Source organism: Pituophis catenifer, unplaced genomic scaffold (genome assembly GCF_029215685.1).
Source record: "Pituophis catenifer annectens isolate HBS135680 unplaced genomic scaffold, rPitCat1.0.hap2 SCAF_7, whole genome shotgun sequence".
Lineage (NCBI taxonomy): Eukaryota > Metazoa > Chordata > Lepidosauria > Squamata > Colubridae > Pituophis > Pituophis catenifer.
This window is the reverse complement of record NW_027256887.1, coordinates 74672742-74693447: the sequence shown is the minus strand read 5'-3', so window position 1 is coordinate 74693447 and position 20706 is coordinate 74672742. Positions and strand designations below refer to the sequence as shown.

At 39.7% G+C, this 20706-nt stretch overlaps 1 protein-coding gene across 1 annotated transcript in view; it reads right to left on the bottom strand.

The window, feature by feature from the left end:
* TMTC1 (transmembrane O-mannosyltransferase targeting cadherins 1) overlaps positions 1–4512 on the bottom strand; it is a 141772-nt gene extending 137260 nt beyond the window's left edge. The window contains exon 1 of the mRNA XM_070947297.1: positions 4342–4512. Coding sequence (XP_070803398.1) covers positions 4342–4497 — 156 coding nt within the window. The 5' untranslated portion in view covers positions 4498–4512. The remainder of the gene's footprint in view (positions 1–4341) is intronic.
* Positions 4513–20706: the final 16194 nt, after the last annotated feature.

Below are 20706 nucleotides of genomic sequence, written 5' to 3'. Positions count from 1 at the left end.
CATCCCTTCTAATTTACAGGAATATCTTCTAATGATCTTCAAGCGGTTAAAAGGCAAACTTTTTTTTTTTTTTACAAGTCGGGGCAGAAGAGAATTAGAAAGTACCAGAAGCCAGAAACAAGAAGTTTCTGTTCTCCAAAAATGCATTTTAGGTTCTGTTCGGGCAGCATAGAATCATAAGAAGACATTCGACAACTATTTATCTGGAATGGAATAAAGTTTCCCAAGAGTCCCTTGGGAGTTGGACGGCATAGAAATGTGATAAATTAAATTAAATTAAATTAAATTAAATTAAATTAAATTAAATTAAATTAAATTAAATTAAATTAAATTAAATAATTAAATTAAATTAAATTAAATTAAATTAAATTAAATTAAATTAAATTAAATTAAATTAAATTAAATTAAATTAAATTAAATTAAATTAAATTCCTGCCTGAGCAGAGGGTTGGACTAGAAGACCTCCAAGATCCCTTTCAACTCTGTTGTTGTCATCATCATCATCATTGTCATCATCATAATAACCATTATTATTATTATCATCTCTTTTATTCATTAAACATGAAACTCAGCCAACTGAACATTTAAAAATGTATCACAAATATTATTGACTGGCTCTGACGGTTGATACAGGTGGCTGCCAGCATCCTAGGTATCAACCAAGTATCTTCTTAAAATGTATGTTGTTCTGAGTAGCACAGTCTTTTGCAGCTCCGCTGGCGCTACAGCAAGAAGCTGCAACTTCTTGAAGTATTTTGCAAAATTCTTGGACATGGTACCAAGTGCCCCGATGACAATGGGCATCACAATTACATATTTCATCCATAATCGCATAGTTTCGATGGCCAAGTCGCAATATTTCATGATTTTTTTCCAGTTTTTTTTCTTCATCTCTGGCGTCTCCTGGTACAGCGATATCAATAAATTGTATGCTCCGGTTTTCAACTTTTATATCTGGCGTGCTGTGTTCCAAATGACGATCCATCTGTATTTGAAAGTCCCACAAGATCTTCACCGTCTCATTTTCGACAACTTTTTCCTCTTTATGTTCCCATGACTTTTCAGATACAGATAAGTCGTATTTTTTACATAATGACCAGTGGATTAATTTAGCAACTCGGTGGGGTCTAGCTTTGTAATCAGTTTGTGCAATTTTGCTGCATTCACATATTAAACATGAAACAGTTTAGACTTTGTCGTTGCAAAGTCGACAGTTTGGAATGTCAGTGGATTTTTGTATCTTTGCTTTCATGGCATTAGTTTGTAGTGTTTGTTCTTGAGCAGCAAGTATTAAACCTTCTGTTTCTTTCTTGATGGTTCCCATCTTAAGCCATGCAAATTATTGTTGTTGTTGTTGTTGTTGTTGTTATGGTCCTCAAGTCAAAACAGCATTATCAGGAAACAATGGTAGATTATGCTACTTAGAAATAAAAATTAGCAATAGACTACAGGAAGGGGGTTAAAAATGGGAAAGGAAACATTCAAAACAACCAACGAGCACTAGATTTGCTCAAGAGCAAGGAATTCTAATTTCAGGTAGTCCTCCACTTACAACCATTTGTTTAGCAACTGGTCAAAGTTACAATGGCATTGAAAAAAGCGATTTATGACTGGTCCTCACACTTAATGACTGTCACAGCATCCCACATACGATCAAAATTTCAATATTTGCAGCATCCCAAGTGAAATGACTGCCAGTTGCTACCTTCCCAACCTGCTTCTGATAAGCAAAGTCAATGGGAGAAGCCAGATTCAGTCAATTGTGTGATTCACTTAAAAACTGCAGTGTTTTTAGCTGGACAACTATGGCAAAATAGGTCACAAAATCGGGTTCAATTTACTTAACAACTGCCTTGCTTAGGAACGGAAATTCTGGTTCAGTTGTGGTTGTAAGTCAAGGACTACCTTTACTGGAAGGGAGAAAAAGTGAAAAGGGTGTGGGAAAAGAATGGAATAGAAGAGAGGGATAGTGGATGGCTCTTCAAATTTTATTCAACTAACTGTAGCTGGGAATAGTGGGAATTGAGGACCAACAACACTGAGAACTCCACAGCTTTCTCAAAAACACGGTGGCTCAGTGGCTAAGACACTGAGCTTGTCAATCGAAAGGACGGTAGTTCAGCAGTTCGAATCCCCAGTGCTGTATAACGGGGTGAGCTCCCATTACTTGTCCCAGCTTCTGCCAACCTAGCAGTTCAAAAGCATGTAAAAAATGCAAGTAGGAAAATAGGGACCACCTTTGGTGGGAAGGTCACAGCGTTCCATGTTTAGTCATGCCGGCTACATGACCACGGAGACGTCTTCGGGCAGCGCTGGCTCTTCGGCTTTGAAACAGAGATGAGCACCATCCCCTAGAGTCGGGAACAACTAACACATATGTGCAAGGGGAACCTTTACCTTTACCTTAGCCTTCTCATCCCAAAATTATGTCAGCCTAAAACAGGAGTCCCCAACCTTGACAACTTTAGACTTGTGGACTTCAATTCCCAGAATTCTTGGAATTGAAGTCCATAAGTCTTAAAGTTGCTAAGGTTGGAGATCCCTGACCTAGAAGACACATTTAGGTTGGTATTCCTAATAGAAACAATGCGTCTTACCTATTGCCTCACTGGAAAAGAGGAGAAATCTTGCAACTCTCCTATTTGTTTTTTAAGGAAATATTCCTTTAATTTTTTTTGTAAGCAAGTTGAGGAATCAATATTCAGTTTGTCTTGACAAAAGAAATTGTCAAGTGTATTTACGGTTTGCTAGAAATGATACCAAATTTGTGGACACGGCTCAAATATTTGCTTGAATCAAGGATGCCTGCTGTCTAGCTACAAATTGAAAAATTCTGGATTAATAAGGAGGCATTCTTCCAACAAATTCTTCGGCTCAACCATCATTGAAATAGATGTATGAATTCACAGCTTCTGGTCACGTCAGAAGGGCCTGACAGACGATTTTGGATTAAGTCCCAAAATGAAACTCTCTCCTAAAAACATGGCAGAATTCCCAGAAATGTATTCGGTTGTTTTGGAATTTGACTTCCCCGCTTTCTTGTCATCCTTGGATAAAAATAACAAAATCTTAGTAAGGGTTTAATGTACTAAATAAAACCCTATGTCTTAAATCACTTTGTGACTTAAATATCATCCCCAAAATGAATTCATTACATGGCCTTAGGCAAATGTTTCTCTTTTTTAATATTTTTTTTAAATCTCGCCTTTTATCATTATTATAAATAACTCAAGGTGGCAAGTATAATCCAACACTCCTTCCTCCTCCTATTTTCCTCATAACAACAACCCTGTGAGGCAGGTTGGACTGAGGGTAGTGACTGGTCCAAGGTCACCCAGCTGACTTTCATGTTCCTTCAGTTTCATTCCTTCTTGTCCAATATGACAATCATAATATTAACCTATTCTACAGGATTGTTGTATATACTGTATGGCTTGTTCTGAATCCTCTAGCAAAATAGGGCTGAGTTAATAGAGATTTGATTTCAGGTAAGCTTAAAAATCATTAGGTAACTGCTCAGTATGCTTATATTTTGATATAAGCTCGTAGTGCTGAATTATTTTTTAAAATTAAAATTTATAAATCAATCAGAGTGAGGAACATTTCCAACATTTTGTATGGTACCTATAATACAGATTATTTTCCCCAAAACAAAACCTAACTAAACGATAAGTGAGGCCATTTTGGGGTGTTTAGGATTTTCCAGATGTAAATTGTCCAAACCAAATGTGATTCAAGATGACCTGGATGAGATCTAGTTCCAAATAGGCCTGTTTTATCTTAAATGTTATATCTAGTACACCATGAGCCGTTTCTGGTTCAGATAATTTATTCCCAGAACCCACAAAACTGTCTCCTGAGAACAGCAAGGTTCAGATCCAGCATCGTGTGGAAAGTTTCAGAATTTCCAAAACAGTTTATTCCCATGTTACTTAATTTTGCACGTCTTCATTTAAAGTATATTTTTAAAAACATTGTGTGATTTTTTTTAAAAAAACTTTTTATTATTCTTCCATGAAACATTTAGCCTTTTTTATTAACAGTGTTGATAGAGGTAGTTAATTAAAATTATTCTCAAAGCGCGGAGGCAAACTGGTATGAAAAAAGTCTCACTTAAATACATAGGATTTATTTCTAAGAAAACTTGCTCTACATTAGAATGGATCTAAAGTCTTAAGTGCTCTCAAAGATCTATCACAAATATTGAGAAGATATTAAGTTGTCTTTAATGAATCCAATATTACAATTATCTTTACAGGAAAAATTGTCAGTGACTGGAGAGATCTAAATTTTCACGAAGCTGGATTGTATTTGTAGCTTGAAGTGATCTTGCATACTTACAGCCTCAGTGTGAATGGGATGGGCAGCAAAAAATAGAGCTGTGACAAAAGCCAGGCCACTATCCTTGAAAACAGTTTTGTCACAGGTATACATCAGCACAAGTGTCACAAGGCAATGCAGGACTACATTCAAAGCATGGAAGTAGAAAGGATCCATCCCAGCCAACAGTATGTTCAACCTGTAAGAAAGCAAAGTCAGAATTGTAATGGATACTGAATAGAAATGCAATTTTAGAGAGGACAGAACATCCATCTACACACACTCACAACCAGTTCAAATTAATCCATGCAGGGATTCTGTATTCTGCTAAAACTCATGTCTGTTTGTTTCTAACCTTCACTTGGGCAAAACCGTGCATCACAGGACCGAATTTTTTTGAATCGATGTACCTCACATAGGCTGACTTACAGAATGAATTCAAAATCTGGGACCCATGATTCCCCTGGGTTTGAAATTGTGGTTGGTTGAGTAAAGTCAACTGCGGTCATGGGATTATCGTTTCTAGTGCCCCCTGCCAACTTCCTACAAGGGAACTCAATGGGGAAGCTGGCAGGAAGTTAGAAATTGTTCGTAGTTATTCTGTTTCTCTGTTTAGGTAAGGAAATACCTCTAAAACAATGACTCTGTGGGTCATGGGTTTATTAAAAATATTTAGAGACTGGTCACCATATGCCTACAAATATATGAAGTTCCCTTGGTTCACATTTTGATCTGCCTATCTAGGGGTCATCTAATCAGGCAGGTAGTCAGGTCTAGATTGAAAATTGCTGGAGATTTGTAGGGTCCAAATTACTTGTTTTCTACCACTAAATCATCTCATTCCTTTCTGTATCAATCACTTCTGCCAATCCTCAGCCTGAAATAGAAAAGGAGGAAAAATATTTTCCTTTTCCATTTACAAGTACTTTTTTCTTGGCTACATGGAACTAATTTTAACTCCACCCTGGCTAGCAGAGCAACAAATGTTTACAAATGAGCATGATATAATTATGAATCTCCCTGGGAAGACTCCTTTTTTTCTGTGAATGAAGCTGAACTAGGCCAAAGAAGCAGAACATTCAGTTCTCTTGTGAAGTGAGTACAGAAACCCATCTCTCTGTGGTAGAATCCAGAGGACAGGAGGGCCATCAGTTTTAGGAGGAGAGTATGGAATCAAGAGAAGGCATACAATTTTGGCTTAAATATTTTGTGCCTTGGCCTAAATGTCTGAAGAGCAAGGTGTGTGAGGGAGATCAACCAAGTCAAGATGGAAGACATGAGTGTTGTGACCTAGGTTAAAAAAGGGGTGAGGTTTGTTCACATGACTGTAGGCCTCTTCATGAATTTTTGACACTTTCCCAGAGACACTCCTGCTGAAGATTAAGACAAAAGGGGTTGGGATGGAGTAGGGGACATTCAAGGGATGTGATGGATCAGTGGCTAAGACACTGAGCTTGTCAATCGAAAAGTCGGCAGTTCAATGGTTCGAATCCCTAGTGCTGCGTAACGGGGTGAGCTCCCGTTACTTGTCCCAGCTTCTGCCAATTTTGCAGTTCAAAAGCATGTAAAAAATGCAAATAGAAAAATAGGGACCACCTTTGGTGGGAAGGTAAGAGCGTTCTGTGTGCCTCTGGCATTTAATCATGCTGGCCACATGACCACAGAGATATCTTTGGACAGCGCTGGCTCTTCAGCTTTGAAATGGAGATGAGCACCGCCCCCTAGAGTCAGGAACAACTAGCACATATGTGCGAGGGGAACCTTTACCTTTACGGGGACATTCAGTTCTTCCCTGAATCTCTGCTGTGATGTTGAAACCCCAACCTGTCCGCAACTCCTTTCCCCAAATCTATCTTTAGTAAATCAATTGGATGCCCTGTTGTATCTTTAATGGTTGCTAACCAGGCAGTACAAGTATAAGCACATGGCTGCGAAAGGAAAAGGACAAAATGCGAAAATGGCTAGACTATGATGTTGGAATAAAAATATGATAGTGAAATTTCATGATAGTGAAATTAACAGGAGAGTATTAGTGCCTGAATTATGAGAGTGATATGTAATCTGATTAAAACATTTAGTATTATGAAATACGCAAATCCAACTGAAGGTGCTACACTGAATGTCCTAATGAACTGTTATTTAGCAGTTTCCCACAGTAGGATTTCTTGACTCTCCTGTCTTTAAAGATAGCTGCACTGAAGGGTCTAAAAAGACCCTGGGAAAGAGGAAGGCAGTTTGAAAAACAAAACAAGCACTAAACATCAGCACATTCCTCTGTTATCAGGAAAATGGACAATCTAGTTCTCCTGTCCATCAAAGGTTGGACAGCAAGAGAAATAAGAACTCTCTATCTCGGCAACTCCAAAAAACTGGATTCTAAAAACGAAAGCATCTAGCTCCGGAAAATCATAACAACTTTCAGTATCAGAACACAAAATTTTCACGAAGATTTATTGAAGAAGAAAGGGAATCACAGGTTTTTCCCAGGCTCTGAGAAGATTGAAATATAATGTTAACATTTCTGAATATAGTTTATTGGACAAAGCACAATGATTGGCTTCACATTTCACTAAGCTCAAACCAAACAAAATGTATTACGGCTTACTGCAGTGCATTCTGGCTTACTGTTATTTCATCATTAATTCTGTAACCTGTCTTTCGTCCAGGGGTGCAAACGGTGTACAATTTTTGCCACAATCTATAAGATCTGACTCACTCACCAAATAGCAGGAAAGAAATACAGACAAATCTAATTCTTTTCTGTCACCAAGTGGTTGTCTCATTGAAGGTCAAATCTACTCATAAGTCATCCCTACTTATGAAGCTCATGGGCTGATGATAGCTGACCAAAAGTCACCCAAATGTTTTCCATAACTGAGGGTGGTCTTGAACTTCATTCCCCCTGGCTTCAGTCCAAATTCTTAACCACTACAGCACATTGGTTGATACATGCTCCTGCTCATTTTATACAATTGCTCCAAGGAATCTCCAGAGGCGGAGAACTCTGCAAGTATAAATAAATGAGACATGACAAGATCAAGGATGGGAATTGCAAGATAGTTCTGGCAAACAAGGATTTCTCTTCAAGCTGTCTTAAAAGGTAGATCTTTGGAACCCTATCAGTACAAAGCAAGAAAAGATAGTTTCACCCCAAACCTTCTTTAAATTGCTTAAATGACTGTCTTAATCAGGGGGTGTCAAACTCAAGGCCTGGTGGCCGGATCCAGCCCATGGGGTGCTTAAATCTGGCCCGCAGGGCCGCCCTAGAAACAGCAAAGGACTGGCCCGCGGTGCCTCTGCCAGCGAAAAGGGAGCTTGGGAGGGCTGCATGCAGCACTCCCAGGCTCCGTTTTCAGCCGCAACGGCCTTCTGCCGCCCTCTGCCAGTGAAAATGGAGCTCGGGGGGCTGCCCAAGACCAGAAGTGCCCAGATTTTCTGGGCTAATGGGCATACTTGAGATATTTGATTGACATGCAAAAAGCTGCCTCCCTCCTCCCCCCCTCAAAAAAATATGACAGGGCAACAATAAAGACTAATCCTTATTTTAATAATAATAACAACAACTACTACTTTATTGTCATTGTACGTGTATACACAGTATACCCATACAATGAAATTCACTTAACACCCAAAGACCAGGTCCAACACACATAACAATCCCCAAACACACTCCCACCCACCGCAAATTCCCCACCCCTAAACCACCCAAACATCCGCACAACAGACCAAGTAATGCTGTCCAACAGCTCACTGATGCTGATCCTTTAATTCATTGTTGAGTACAATTATAGCTCTGGGATAAAAACATGTGGTCCAAGTTTTAATTGTTCTGTATCTTCTGCCAGAAGGCAACAGTCCAAAAAGATTGTAAGCAGGATGGGAAGAGTCTCTGAGAATGTTATGCAACTTCCTCAAACAGCGAGATTTGAAGATGTCGTCCAGGGCTGGCAGCTGGAGCCCGATGACACAAGTTTTAATGATTCTCTGTAGAGCTTTTTTGTCCACTACGGAGCTGCTCCCATACCATGCAAGAATGCCGTATGTCAGGACACTCTCAATGGTGCTGTGATAGTAGGACAGAAGTAGATGCTGAGATAGATTTATCTTCCTGAGCATTCTCAGGAAGTACAGCCTCTTCTGTGCCTTCTTTTTTTTTTTTTTTTTTAATTTGATTCATATGCCGCCCTTCTCCGGAGACTCAGGATGGCTTACAATGTGCTAAGCAATAGCCTTCATCCTTTTGTATATTTATACAACGTCAGCTTATTGCCCCCACAACTGGGTCCTCAAGTTACCTACCTTAGAAAGGATGGAAGGCTGAGTCAACCTTGAGCCTGGCGAGATTCAAACCTGCAGTAATTGCAGGCAGCTGGTCTTAATAACAGGGTGCTTTAGACCACTGTACTACCAAGGCTCTTCTTCACAAGCATGTTAACATTCATTGTCCATGAGAGGTCCTTCGAGATATAAATGCCCAGAAATTTAAAACTACCAACCCTTTCCACCTCCTCACCATTTATGAACAATGGTAAATGTACATCTCTTTTCCTCCTGAAGTCAATTATAAGTTCTTTAATTTTTTTGGTGTTAAGTGTAAGATTATTTTCTTTACACCACAATGTCAGCCCTTGTACTTCCTTTCTATAAGCAGACTCATTGTTTTATTCTATTAATATTTAAATTTAAATATATTCAATATGATTATATTCCCATCTTAATCAGTTTCTTCTGTCACATTAGAAATTAAAATGTTAAGATTTTAAAGGGCAGCATACAGCATCTGGAACTCAGTGTGAACCTCTCTGAAATAAATCATTGCTAAACAAACTGCACTTAGTACAAAGCCAATGTCAACTTGCATCTGAATGGAGACTAACAAAACAAGTGAAACTAAACGGTGGCCTAATATTTACATGATCTTCCTGATTAAAGACTTCCCAGCTGGACAGCAACTTTTTTAAAAAAAAATTCGAAAGACCTACCTAGATCTATTCGCTAAAGAACCCAGAAGAGTACTCCGGTTCTGAATTACAGGCACCAAAATTCTGTATATCTGGAGGGCAATAGCTTGGGAAAATCTTATAATACTTTTTGAATGTAGGCAGTCCTTGACTTACGACTGCAAATAGGGCTAGAATTTCGGTAGTTAAGTCATGAAGGTTGCAAGTCAAGGCACTCACACGACCTGATTTTATGACCATTTTTACAGTGGCCATTAAGTGAATCATACAAGCATAAATGCAACCCATTCTCCTAAATAAATTTGTGGGGGGAGGAGGGGTTTGCCAGAAACCAGCAAAAAGACACCAGAAACCATCAAAATACATTGTGGTCATATGACTACATAATACTGCAACCAGTCATAAATGTGAAGATTGCCAAACACCTGAAAACCCCACAGGGGTTTTTGGGCAATGTTTTACGATGGGCCATCCATGGTTGTTGAAACACTGAACTGTTGTTAAACAACCAGTCATAAATGGAGGATTACCTGTGCAGTAATCCCAAAAAGAATGAAAGAAAAAAAAATCAATAGATGCCTTCCGTTACCACAGAAAAGAATTTTATCTTTATTGTTCTCGTCAGTTATCCTCAGAACCAGGGGTGAAATGCTCCCGGTTCGGACCAGATCGCCCGATCCAGTAGGAATGGAGGCAGATGGTTCGGAGAACCGGTACCAAAAATCTCTGTTCCCCCCCCCCATGCCCAGCTGAGCTGCACAATCATCAGAGGCTTTTTTTTTTACTTTTAAAAGCATTTTTTCTACAACCTCTTCGGCCAAAAAAATGCTTTTAAAAGTAAAAAAAAAAAAAATTGGCCACGCCCATCCAGTCACATTATCCCCACCACCAAGCCACGCCTAAGTAACAAATTTTAGATTTCACCACTGCTCAGAGCTATTGGAAAGGACAGGAGTCTTTGCATAGGGAAATAAGTTTAAAAACCAAAGAACTGTTAATAGGCCAGAGACATTCAATTGTCTAGTGGGAAAATTACACATCATCTCATTTATAGTAATATGCAGTTCAGAGCTTGTTACTCCAAATCATGTGCATTATGCGTGTGATGCTGTGGGTGCTCTTTTGTGGTGCCTAGAGGTTGTGAGGGCCTGGATAGGCGACAACAGACTTCAGCTGCACCCTGGTAAGACGGAGTGCTGTGGACAGGGGGTCCCTCTACTTCTGGGGATTTATCATCTTTGGTCTTGGATGGAATTGCACACCCCAGACTGACCCAGACAGTAATTCTTATAGTAAAAGTCAATAGATGTATATGATAGGATGAGAAACCAGAGTATTTCTGTCAGATTCCTTTCAAGTGGCTACTTGGCTACTTTATTATGGCTTAGGGCCGGGTTATCTGCGAGACCGCCTTCTGCCACCAATAGCCTCCCACCGACCGGTTCACTCGCACAGAGAGGGCCTCCTCAGGGTGCCGTCGGCCAGACAGTGTCGGCTGGCGACCCCCAGGGGGAGAGCCTTCTCTGTGGCAGCACCCGCCCTCTGGAATGACCTACCCCCTGAGATACGCACAATATCAGACCTCCGGATTTTTCGTCGGGCCCTGAAAACACATCTATTCCATCTAGCTGGGCTGGCTTGATCCCATCCTCTCAGTTTTAATTGAATTTGGTTTTAATTGGGTTGTTTTTAATATCTTGGGCTGAAATTATTTAATTGTTTTTTAAATTGTTTTTAAATTTTATATGCAATGTTTTATCTCGGCTGTACACCGCCCTGAGTCCCGCAGGAGAAGGGCGGTATAGAAATAAAATTATAATAATAATTATAATAATAATTATCTCCACTAACATCATTCCAGATGTTGATAAGTTCACCGTTAGGTAATTAGAGGGATCTTTTTTTTTCCTATTGCATTTGCATCCTATTTGCATTAGAATGTAAAGGCTCCAAGTCAAGCTTAGCCCTAACAACTTCATGGATGTATCCAACAAGGAAGTATCTTGGCGCTGCCTTCCTTTGGGATGACTTCCCAACTAATCCACAGCTCTGGCATTTTCTGTTGGTTTCGCATCCAAGTGCTAACCAGGTCCAATCCTGCTTAGTCCAGCCAGGAACTGTTCCGTGCTGTTTCTGCAAAATCTGAATGAAATCTGTCTTTCCTGGCACCTACTGAAAAAGGCTCTTAATTCCTGCTATGCTCAGAAATAATGTGATGGATGTGGTGAATAATGTGAGAAGAAGATAGAGAATTGCAGCTAAACATACGGCTCTTCTAAAATGCTATTATTATGGACTACAGTAGCATCTTGATACTCATCATTAATTGGTTCTGGGAAGCACAATGAATACCAAAGCAATGAATGCTGAACAAATTTTTCCCATAAGGAATAATCTAGTAAGTCACAAGGCAGCCAACATCAACAAGTTCTAGCTTGTGCGTTGAGTACCAAACAAACAATGAGTACCGGGACAAAATATTCAGGTCAAAATGTGTTGAGTACCAAATTCAATGAGTTTCAAAGCAGTTGAGTACCAAGGACAATTGTGATTAAATCTGATTTATCAGATAGACCTACTGTCCAAACTCATAACCTTTGTCATCCTTACCAGGTAGACTACACATGACTGGGTAAGCTAATTCTACTTTATTATAAAACTGCATTGACAAAATCTTGCAAATCTGAAAAGTACACAAACATACACACTAATTTCCTTTACAATCTGAGAAATTAGGGAGGGACCTTCTGGGCCTCTTTCCCCACCCACTATCCAACTGCAGGTTATGCTATCTCTTATCTGACCATTCCCTAGGCAGCACCTCTTTGCCCTGTCTCCCAAGGCCTTTTCCACACACCATTGCAATCATTTTTCTTTTCTTTTCTGGGAATGATGCAGAAATCAATCAGTTTTTTTAAAATTTTCAGATAAGGAAATAAAGAGGAACTACTGAAAGAAATTTGGTCCCAAATTGCTAACTAGGCTGGATCCAGACATCATACAAAACCATGGCTCATTTGTTTATTCAATTAGCACTACTATCTTGGATCAACATTATCATCATAGTATCAAAGCCCCATGACTCCTACTTGTGTTTTAGTGGAAGAAAGAAAGGGAACAGAGGAAAATGGTGAGGGATAATTCATACTGGAGGAAAAAAATGAATGAGCAAGATGGACTGGGTCTTGGAAGAGTCATACATTTAAGGCAATCCTCATATCCTTTAAGAAGACATCTGTTTGCCATATATTTTGGAGAGAAATATTGAGCCTGGATACCTCTGCAGACAAAGCACTGTAATTTAACACCAGCGGTCTGCAAATATAAGTTCGAATCTTGCCAGGTTCAAGGTTCACTCAGCCTTCCATCCTTTCTAAGGTAGGTAAATTGAGCACCCAGTTTGTGGGGGCAATAAGCTGACTTTGTATAAAATATACAAAAGTATGAAGGCTATTTGCTTAACGCACTGTAAGCCGCCCTGAGTCTCCGGAGAAGGGCGGCATATAAATCAAATAAAAAAATATATATATTCACCGAGACGCATGTAGGGAACTTGTTCTGAAAGTTTTAGCAACCTGACTTCATAAGAGACACAAGAGAACTTGAAAATAAGGAGGAAATGGATGGAGTGTTGAAAAACCTGCCAAGAATCAAAACAAACCAAAGAAGAAGCTAGGGAAGAAATCAAAGAATAGACAGCCCAGGAAACTGCACTTTAAATTTAGTTAAGATACAGAAAAATAGGAAATGAGTTTCAATGAAATTAATGGGGCTTCCTTCCTAATTAAGACCACAAACGTAAGACTGCATTTAGATGAGTTTTCTATTTATATAGCAACGCTGATACTGTGACACTATGTTCTGTGGAAGCTCTTGTCACACAGTGACATATCTCAGAAAAAAAAAATCATTTCTTATTCCAGAAAACTTCCTGGGGATAAGATTGTCACAGTGCAAATGAGTTGCCCAATAGCCAATCAGAAACAGAGAACTCTAATCTCTTCCTATTAGCTTTTCTGATCTAAGACTTTTGTGGTATCTTTTTTGCTTCTTATTGCACAAAGTGAACCTTGATACGAATGCCCAGTCAGGTTCTAGTTGCCCAGATTTATCCTGATGGTACTGAAACTACAGAAAGAAGTCTCAATGTGCATGTCATTTAAAAAAAAAAACATGCATTTTTGGCAGGATTAAGTCTGATGAGATGCCAAAAATAGAAATCCAATTCTCCTTTAAAAAAAAAGAAATAGTAATTAGTACACAGTGTAGGGAAAAAAATAGTCTTCCTTCTCCTGCCAACAAACAAAATAAACAGTCAATTCCCTAGTCACAAGAAAAAATAAATCAGAGAAATGAAAAATTCCAGTTAAATCTCTCCCCCCCCCTTTCTCTCTCTCACACACACAGTCCTCAACTTACAATAACAGAGCCCCAAATTTTTGTTGCTAAGCATGACAGTTGTTAAGTGAATTTTGCCCCTTTTTACAACCTCTCTTTCCTTGTTAAGTTAGTGATATAGTTGTAAAGTGAATTTGGCTTCCCCATTGATTTTACTCATCAGAAGGTCACGAAAAGTGACCCTGGGACACATAGCATTTGCCAAGCGTCCAAATTTTGATCATGTAACCATGGAAAGGCTACAACAGTTGTTAAGTGTGAAAAATAGCCATGTCACATTTTTCAGTGATGTTTTAACTTTGAATGGTCCCTAAAAAAAAGGTTGTAAATCGAGGACTACCTGTATCTGCCTCCCCTTTATTCTTCTATGGGTCCTTGACAAAGTTGCTAATTACTGGTAAAATTCTAGTACTGTTAACAATTGAATTCAAGAAGCATGATCAATTAACTGCAAGAACCACCAATATAGCCTCCCCTCTTCAATAAATCTGAAGACTGCATCACCAACTGTGGGTTGATGACAGACAATATTCCAGGAGCCAAGGATTATGCCCCTCACTCCCCCTCTGAGAAGTACTAATTATTAGAGCCACCATTTTAATTTTCTCACGTCTACTGCTGTCCTGGAGAACTGTGGGGAATTTAAGATATGGTTTAAACCAGGAGTCCCCAACCCCCAGTCTGTGGACTTGCACCAGTCTGTGGCATGCCAGAAACCAGGTCGCGCAAACAAGCAAAGTCCCATCCGGGGGATGCAGGCAGCACATGAAATCATGCTCTCTCCGGTCCGTGGAAAAATCTCTCTCTACGGAACTGGTCCTTAGTGCCCAAAAGCTTGGGGGCCACTGGTTTAAACCAGGGTGGATTTGATTTAAATCGAGTTGATTTAAATCACAATTTAAATCATGATTTAAATCACTAGTAAAAAGGCTTGATTTAAATCAACTCGATTTAAATCATAATTTTTAAAGAGCAACTGTCATCTCTGCTACTCCTTTGACCCACTGTTGACTCACCGATAGTCCCAGTGTTGCAGAATATACAGCCTCATGCTATATAACTAAGCTCTATTTCATGCTGAATAAACTAAATTATTTATGTATCTTAAATAGAAAACTATCTTATAATAGATTTTTACCCAAAGAATTTATTAAAATAAATTCGATAAAAATCAAAAAAATCCGATTTAAATAAAAAAAATCTGATTTTTTTTATTTTTTTTAAAAAATCATTGATTTTTATCCACCCTGGTTTAAACAACCAGCTTCCTCAGAAAACTTCCTTTCCAACTGAGTTTTAAGGAAATAAAGGTAATGTTAACCTGAACATTTAGTCCTTAGATTTTCAGCTGAAAACCAAAAAAGGCAGTGATTCTTTGACTCAGGAATAAACAAACAAATAAATGGGCACTGTAATGAATAATTAAAAAAAAATTAATCCTAGGAATAAAGGTAATGCCAAATTCAAACAGGATTATGAAAGGTAAGGATATTCCAATGACAAAAAACTTAAGATGTGTTAAAGCAATAGTTTTTCCAGTGGTAATGTTTGATGGTAATACCCAAAACAGCAGGAGAAACAAGATAAAATATCTTTGAATATATAATTAATGCATACACAATTATCTAAATAAAACCCAGGTGGCACAGTGTTGCCAGTTGCAATACCTGCAAGTATTGCAGGTTGACTCTGCCCACAGCTAGGAATCTGAGGTTGACTCAGCCTTCCATCCTTCCAAGGTCGGTAAAATGAGGATCCAGATTGTTGGGGGCAATATGCTGACATTGTAAACTGCCCAAACAGTGCTGTAAAGATTATGGAGAGATATCTAATTCTAAATCAGGGGTGATCTGGCCTGTGAATGCTTAGATCTGGCCCACGGGGCTGCTCTGGGAACAGCAAAGGACCAGCCTGAGGTGCTCTGTCAGCAAAAATGGAGCTCGGGAGGGCTGTGTGGGGCCCTCCTGAGCTCCTTCGCTGGCAGAGCGCTCAGGCCACCACAAGTGCCCCCGAGTGATGTTGAGCTCGAGTGATGTTGAGCTGGCCATGCCCACCCTGGTCACACACACCTCCCCCACCCCCCAAGATCAAACACAACCCTGATGAGGCCCTCAATGAAATCGAGTTTGACATCACTGGTCTAAGTGCTAGTGCTGTGCTAGTGCTAAAAACCAGAAGCCTCCACAGGTAGCCACAATGATACCATCACAATTATAGCATCACAATGCACTTTTTCCTACTTGCTTTGTGATGTCACACCCAGATATGTAAGGGGTGAAGTTTGGGTCATGACATCATGAATCACATTTTGCTCCATTAATGCCTGTGGCTAAAGTTCTACATCTGATTTTATTCTTATTGTGAATTTATCAACGGCGTGACAAAAGCAGCAATTTGTTGTTGGATACGCTTGTCCAAAAGACAAAGCAAGAGCAATTTACCAGATGAAATGTATTAAACCAGAGAATCTGAATCCTAACCATCAAAGACAAATGTACAGATGCGCTGGGATACCAATGGGACAAAAGTAAAGCCATAGATTAGCATTTGACATTAGTACAAGTTGCCCATGCATTAAACCAGCTGTCTCCAATCTGATCCCCTTTAAATATATTGGATCCAAATTTCCTATAATCCTTAGCCATTAGGTTGACTGAGGGTTATAAAAATCTTGAGAAGAACAGATTGAGGAAACGTATTTAAGAAAAGGAATGAATGGGGCAGGTCGAAGAAGACGACGACAGGTTTTTGATTTTGTGAAACCCGATCAACAGCAAACATGTATGATTACAATGTTCCTAGCTTATATCAACAAATGATCTAGGTCCATGACGGAGAACCTATGGCACGTGTGCCAGAGGTGGCACGCAGTGCCCTCTCTGTGGGCACGCAGTGCCTTCTCTGTGGGCACGCGAGCCGTCACCCCAGCTCAGCTGCGCATGCGCACGTGCCTACCAGCCAGCTGGTCTTTGGGTCTCTGCAATGCATGCACATGGGTTGAGGCGCATGCGTGGGACCACGCACGCATTGCATTTTGGGGGTCCGGGCATACGCACGCACATTCTCCTCCACTGTTCTACTTACCAGGGCTGCCTTAGAAGGTAAGCAGCTGAGCTTCAAATTGCTGAATTTTGAACACTGCACGCAAGTGTGTTAGGCGCAGGCGCGCGCAAAGCACCAAACTGGTTGTTAAACCGGTTGCAGCCCACCACTGAGCCAAAGTATCTCCCTTTCTTCTAACAAGTGAACCCATCTGAGAGAAGATAGTGATGCAACAAAGACTAGGTGTGCACAAAGAATGCATAGGCTGAAACTGAAGTAGAGACAAAGCCATGTTGATTGAAGGATTCATATCCCTCTCAACAATAATCTAGTGAATGCAACCTTTACCTGCACTTTTACAAAATGTCTTTACTAGCCATATCTATTGCTCCCCAAAGTAGAGCAGGCTTTCTGTCTGCCATCAGAGCGCAAACTGCCACTCTGCAGCTGATACTGCATGAAGCTGTCACTGACTAGGTCCAAGATACACTCACAACAGCAGGAGTTGTGAGTCCAGGAAGACCCCCAATAGTATCTACCGGGTCCATCTAGGGCAGTGCAATTCCATCCAGAACCAAAGATGCTAAACCCTGAGATACAGTAGAGCTGCCTACCCACAGCCACGTGTGCTGTGTGTAAAAACCCTTCCTTCTATCAGCCCTCAATCTCCCTGCATCAAGTTTCAGTGGATGATCTCCAACTCCGACCTACCCTGTAAAAAGAATAAATTCTCTCATTATTTATGCATTCACTTACACACCACTATCTCCCCTTGGCTTCCCCTTTGCCAAACTATAGAGCTCCAGCTGCTGTTCTTTTCCTTATAGAATAATCCCCTAATCATCTTTGTTGTGCGCTGAATTTTTTTAACTCTATACTATCCTTTTTTAAAAATCTGTTTTTCAATTGTTTTCCTAATGATTCCAAGCCTGGAATTTGATTCTCTTACTTAATCCAGTTACACACTGGATTGATAGTTTCATTGAACTGTCCATTGTAATTGTAAGATTCCTTCCTAGCTGTTCATTCCCAGCTCAGATTCTATCTATAAGAATACCGCATAGGTGTAATTTGCATTTTTGTGCCAACACGTTTCACCTTGCATTAGGTTCCTCCAGGGTGGATTTGATTTAAATCGAGTTGATTTAAATCACAATTTAAATCATGATTTAAATCACTAGTAAAAAGGCTTGATTTAAATCAACTCGATTTAAATCATAATTTTTAAAGAGCAACTGTCATCTCTGCTACTCCTTTGACCCCCTGTTGACTCACCGATAGTCCCAGTGTTGCAGAATATACAGCCTCATGCTACATAACTAAGCTCCATTTCATGCTGAATAAATTAAATTATTTATGTATCTTAAATAGAAAACTATCTTACGATAGTTGATAGGATCAGGCCAGAGGGTGCAGGGAAAAAAAATCCTAAATGATTCCCATGGACAAGGTATTTGGATAAAAGTTACCAGGCTCAAGGTTGACTCAGCCTTCCATCCTTTCTAAGGTAGGTTAAATGAGGACCCAGTTTGTGGGGGCAATAAGCTGACTTTGTATAAATATACAAAAGTATGAAGGCTATTGCTTAACACATTGTAAGCCGCCCTGAGTCTCCGGAGAAGGGCGGCATATAAATCAAATTAAAAAAAAAAAAAAAATGTGCACAACTGATCCATTTTATGCTCTTCTGCCCCAGTTCTATGATGCAAACTGAAATGTATGCAGGACGCACATAATGGGAGTTTTTGTTTACTGACTACCTTGTCCCAAAAGTGCTTTTTCTGGAGGCAACTGGACTTCCTTGCTTTTTCTTTGAAGACGTTTTGCTTCTCATCCAAGAAGCTTCTTCAGCTCTGACAGAATAGCAGGGAATGGAAGGATTTATATTCCATGCAGACAGATGGTCATTTGCATCCTTTTAGAGGGTTGTTGAAGCACTTGGAGGTTTATCTGTGTCCTCAGGGTCACCTGAGTAGTGCTCCTGGTTCCTGTAGTCTGCAATTTTTTCTCTGGAAATCCATTCCTACTCTCATACCATTGACCTCCAAGCGCTTCAACCACCCTCTAAAACAGTGTTTCTCAACCTTGGCCGCTGGATGATGTGTGGACTTCAACTCCCAGAATTCCCCAGCCAGCAGAACTGGCTAGAGAATTCTGGGAGTTGAAGTCCACACATCGTCCAGCGGCCAAGGTTGAGAAACACTGCTCTAAAAGGATGCAAATGACCAGCTGTCTGCAAGAAATATAAATCCTTCCATTCCCCACTATCCTGTCAGAGTTGAAGAAGCTTCTTAGATGAGAAGTGAAATGTCTTCAAAAGAAAAAACAAGAAAGTCCAGTTGCCTCCAGAAAAAGCAGCTTTGGGATAACCATGACCTGGATGACTGAGAATCTCTACAGATTTTTACTGACTACCTTGTTTAGCAACCTGTTACAACAGTGATGGAAAAGGATCTTTACAACCGAGTTTCACATTTATAATCTTCTCATGTCAATAGAGCAAAGGAAAACTGAAGAATATAAATACGCTTGTAGCTTCATTTAGCAACTGCTTCACTTAAAGTTGCCAATCCCAACTGTGGTTTCTAAATGAAGGCTATGTGTACATCCAAGGATATGGCCATTGCTGATAGAGGGGTTAAAAATAATACCAGAAGCTATTCTCTGTATTTATTTCACCTTCCTTAACCATTTGACATCAGCCAACAAATTTGTTGCATTGATAATTAGATCAGATAAAATTGGAAAATACCCAGCCAGGCAGGGAGAAGTCAAGCAGGGAATTAGCCTTGAATTGCTGCACAGTCACAAGAGGTCCAGGATTAACCTCCACCCCACAAGCTCCATGGAACCCTTATCTGTCTGTTCCTAAGGGAAGGCAAGCAGGCTGGGGAGATTCCTGCATTATAGGCAGAATAAAATGAAGTAGTTAGCTTGAACTCTATATATGTGGATCTGGTCACTTGCGTCTGACAGGTGGAAAGCAATGGGAAAACCTTTTCTCTATCTGATACCCTGCTGCCAATCAGATAATATAAAACATCAAGATAGCCTAATAGCCATAATCAGGAGCACGGCAGCTTTCTTCATGCAAGCATTGAGTGTATTGAGTGGGAAACTTTCAGTTTAAATCAAATCAATTTGGGTACATTGTTTGAATGCAACAGGAAAAAAAAGAGAATTAAAATAATGCCAGCTCTAGAGAAAGACTAAAAAGATATTAATTTACTTTATACGCCTAGTCTTGTATTTATACTTATAAAGGTTCTATTTTAGTGAACAAACCCATGGACATATTAGTTCGATTAAGCACACACAACTGCCTGGCTCCTTAGAGAATAGAGGCAACTGTGGGCAAGTGTTAAAAATGAAGACAGGTCCAAGAATGGCAGAAAGATAATATGCTCAGAAGTTATGACTCCAGAAGACAAATGGAAAACAGATCAGAGACTCTGAGGCAAAAGCAGTAAGCCATGGAAATTAAGGGAAAGGAAGGGCTCCTTCGGCATTAAGGGGAAATGGATAAGAATCTTTATACAAAGAAAAAATAAACACTGACATTAATCTTTTAGAAAACTCTCCCCAAAGGAAAATATTCAAGGCCACACAATACTTCTGAAAAGGTCACCACATTTCTTAAAAGAACACTTCTTTATCCAACTTTGGGACAGAAACAAAGAATAAAGAGGTCTCGCCCTCTTAGCTATTAAGTTATTATCCAATTTAAAAGTCTGGGTGAAGCAGAGGCTGCCTTAACATGACATTTTCACCTATCACTATCATAGCCGTGTTTGGATACACCAAACACAATTTTTTGGGGTTTGAACAATACATATGGACCCCCTAGAATAGCGTTTCCATGTAAACTAAAATGTGGTTGGATAATTTGTGATTTAGTGTGTTGTACAAACAAAAGCACAGATTAAACATGTACACTGGGTTCACGCAACACAACTAACTACATGTGGTTCAGCTGTATTCTGTG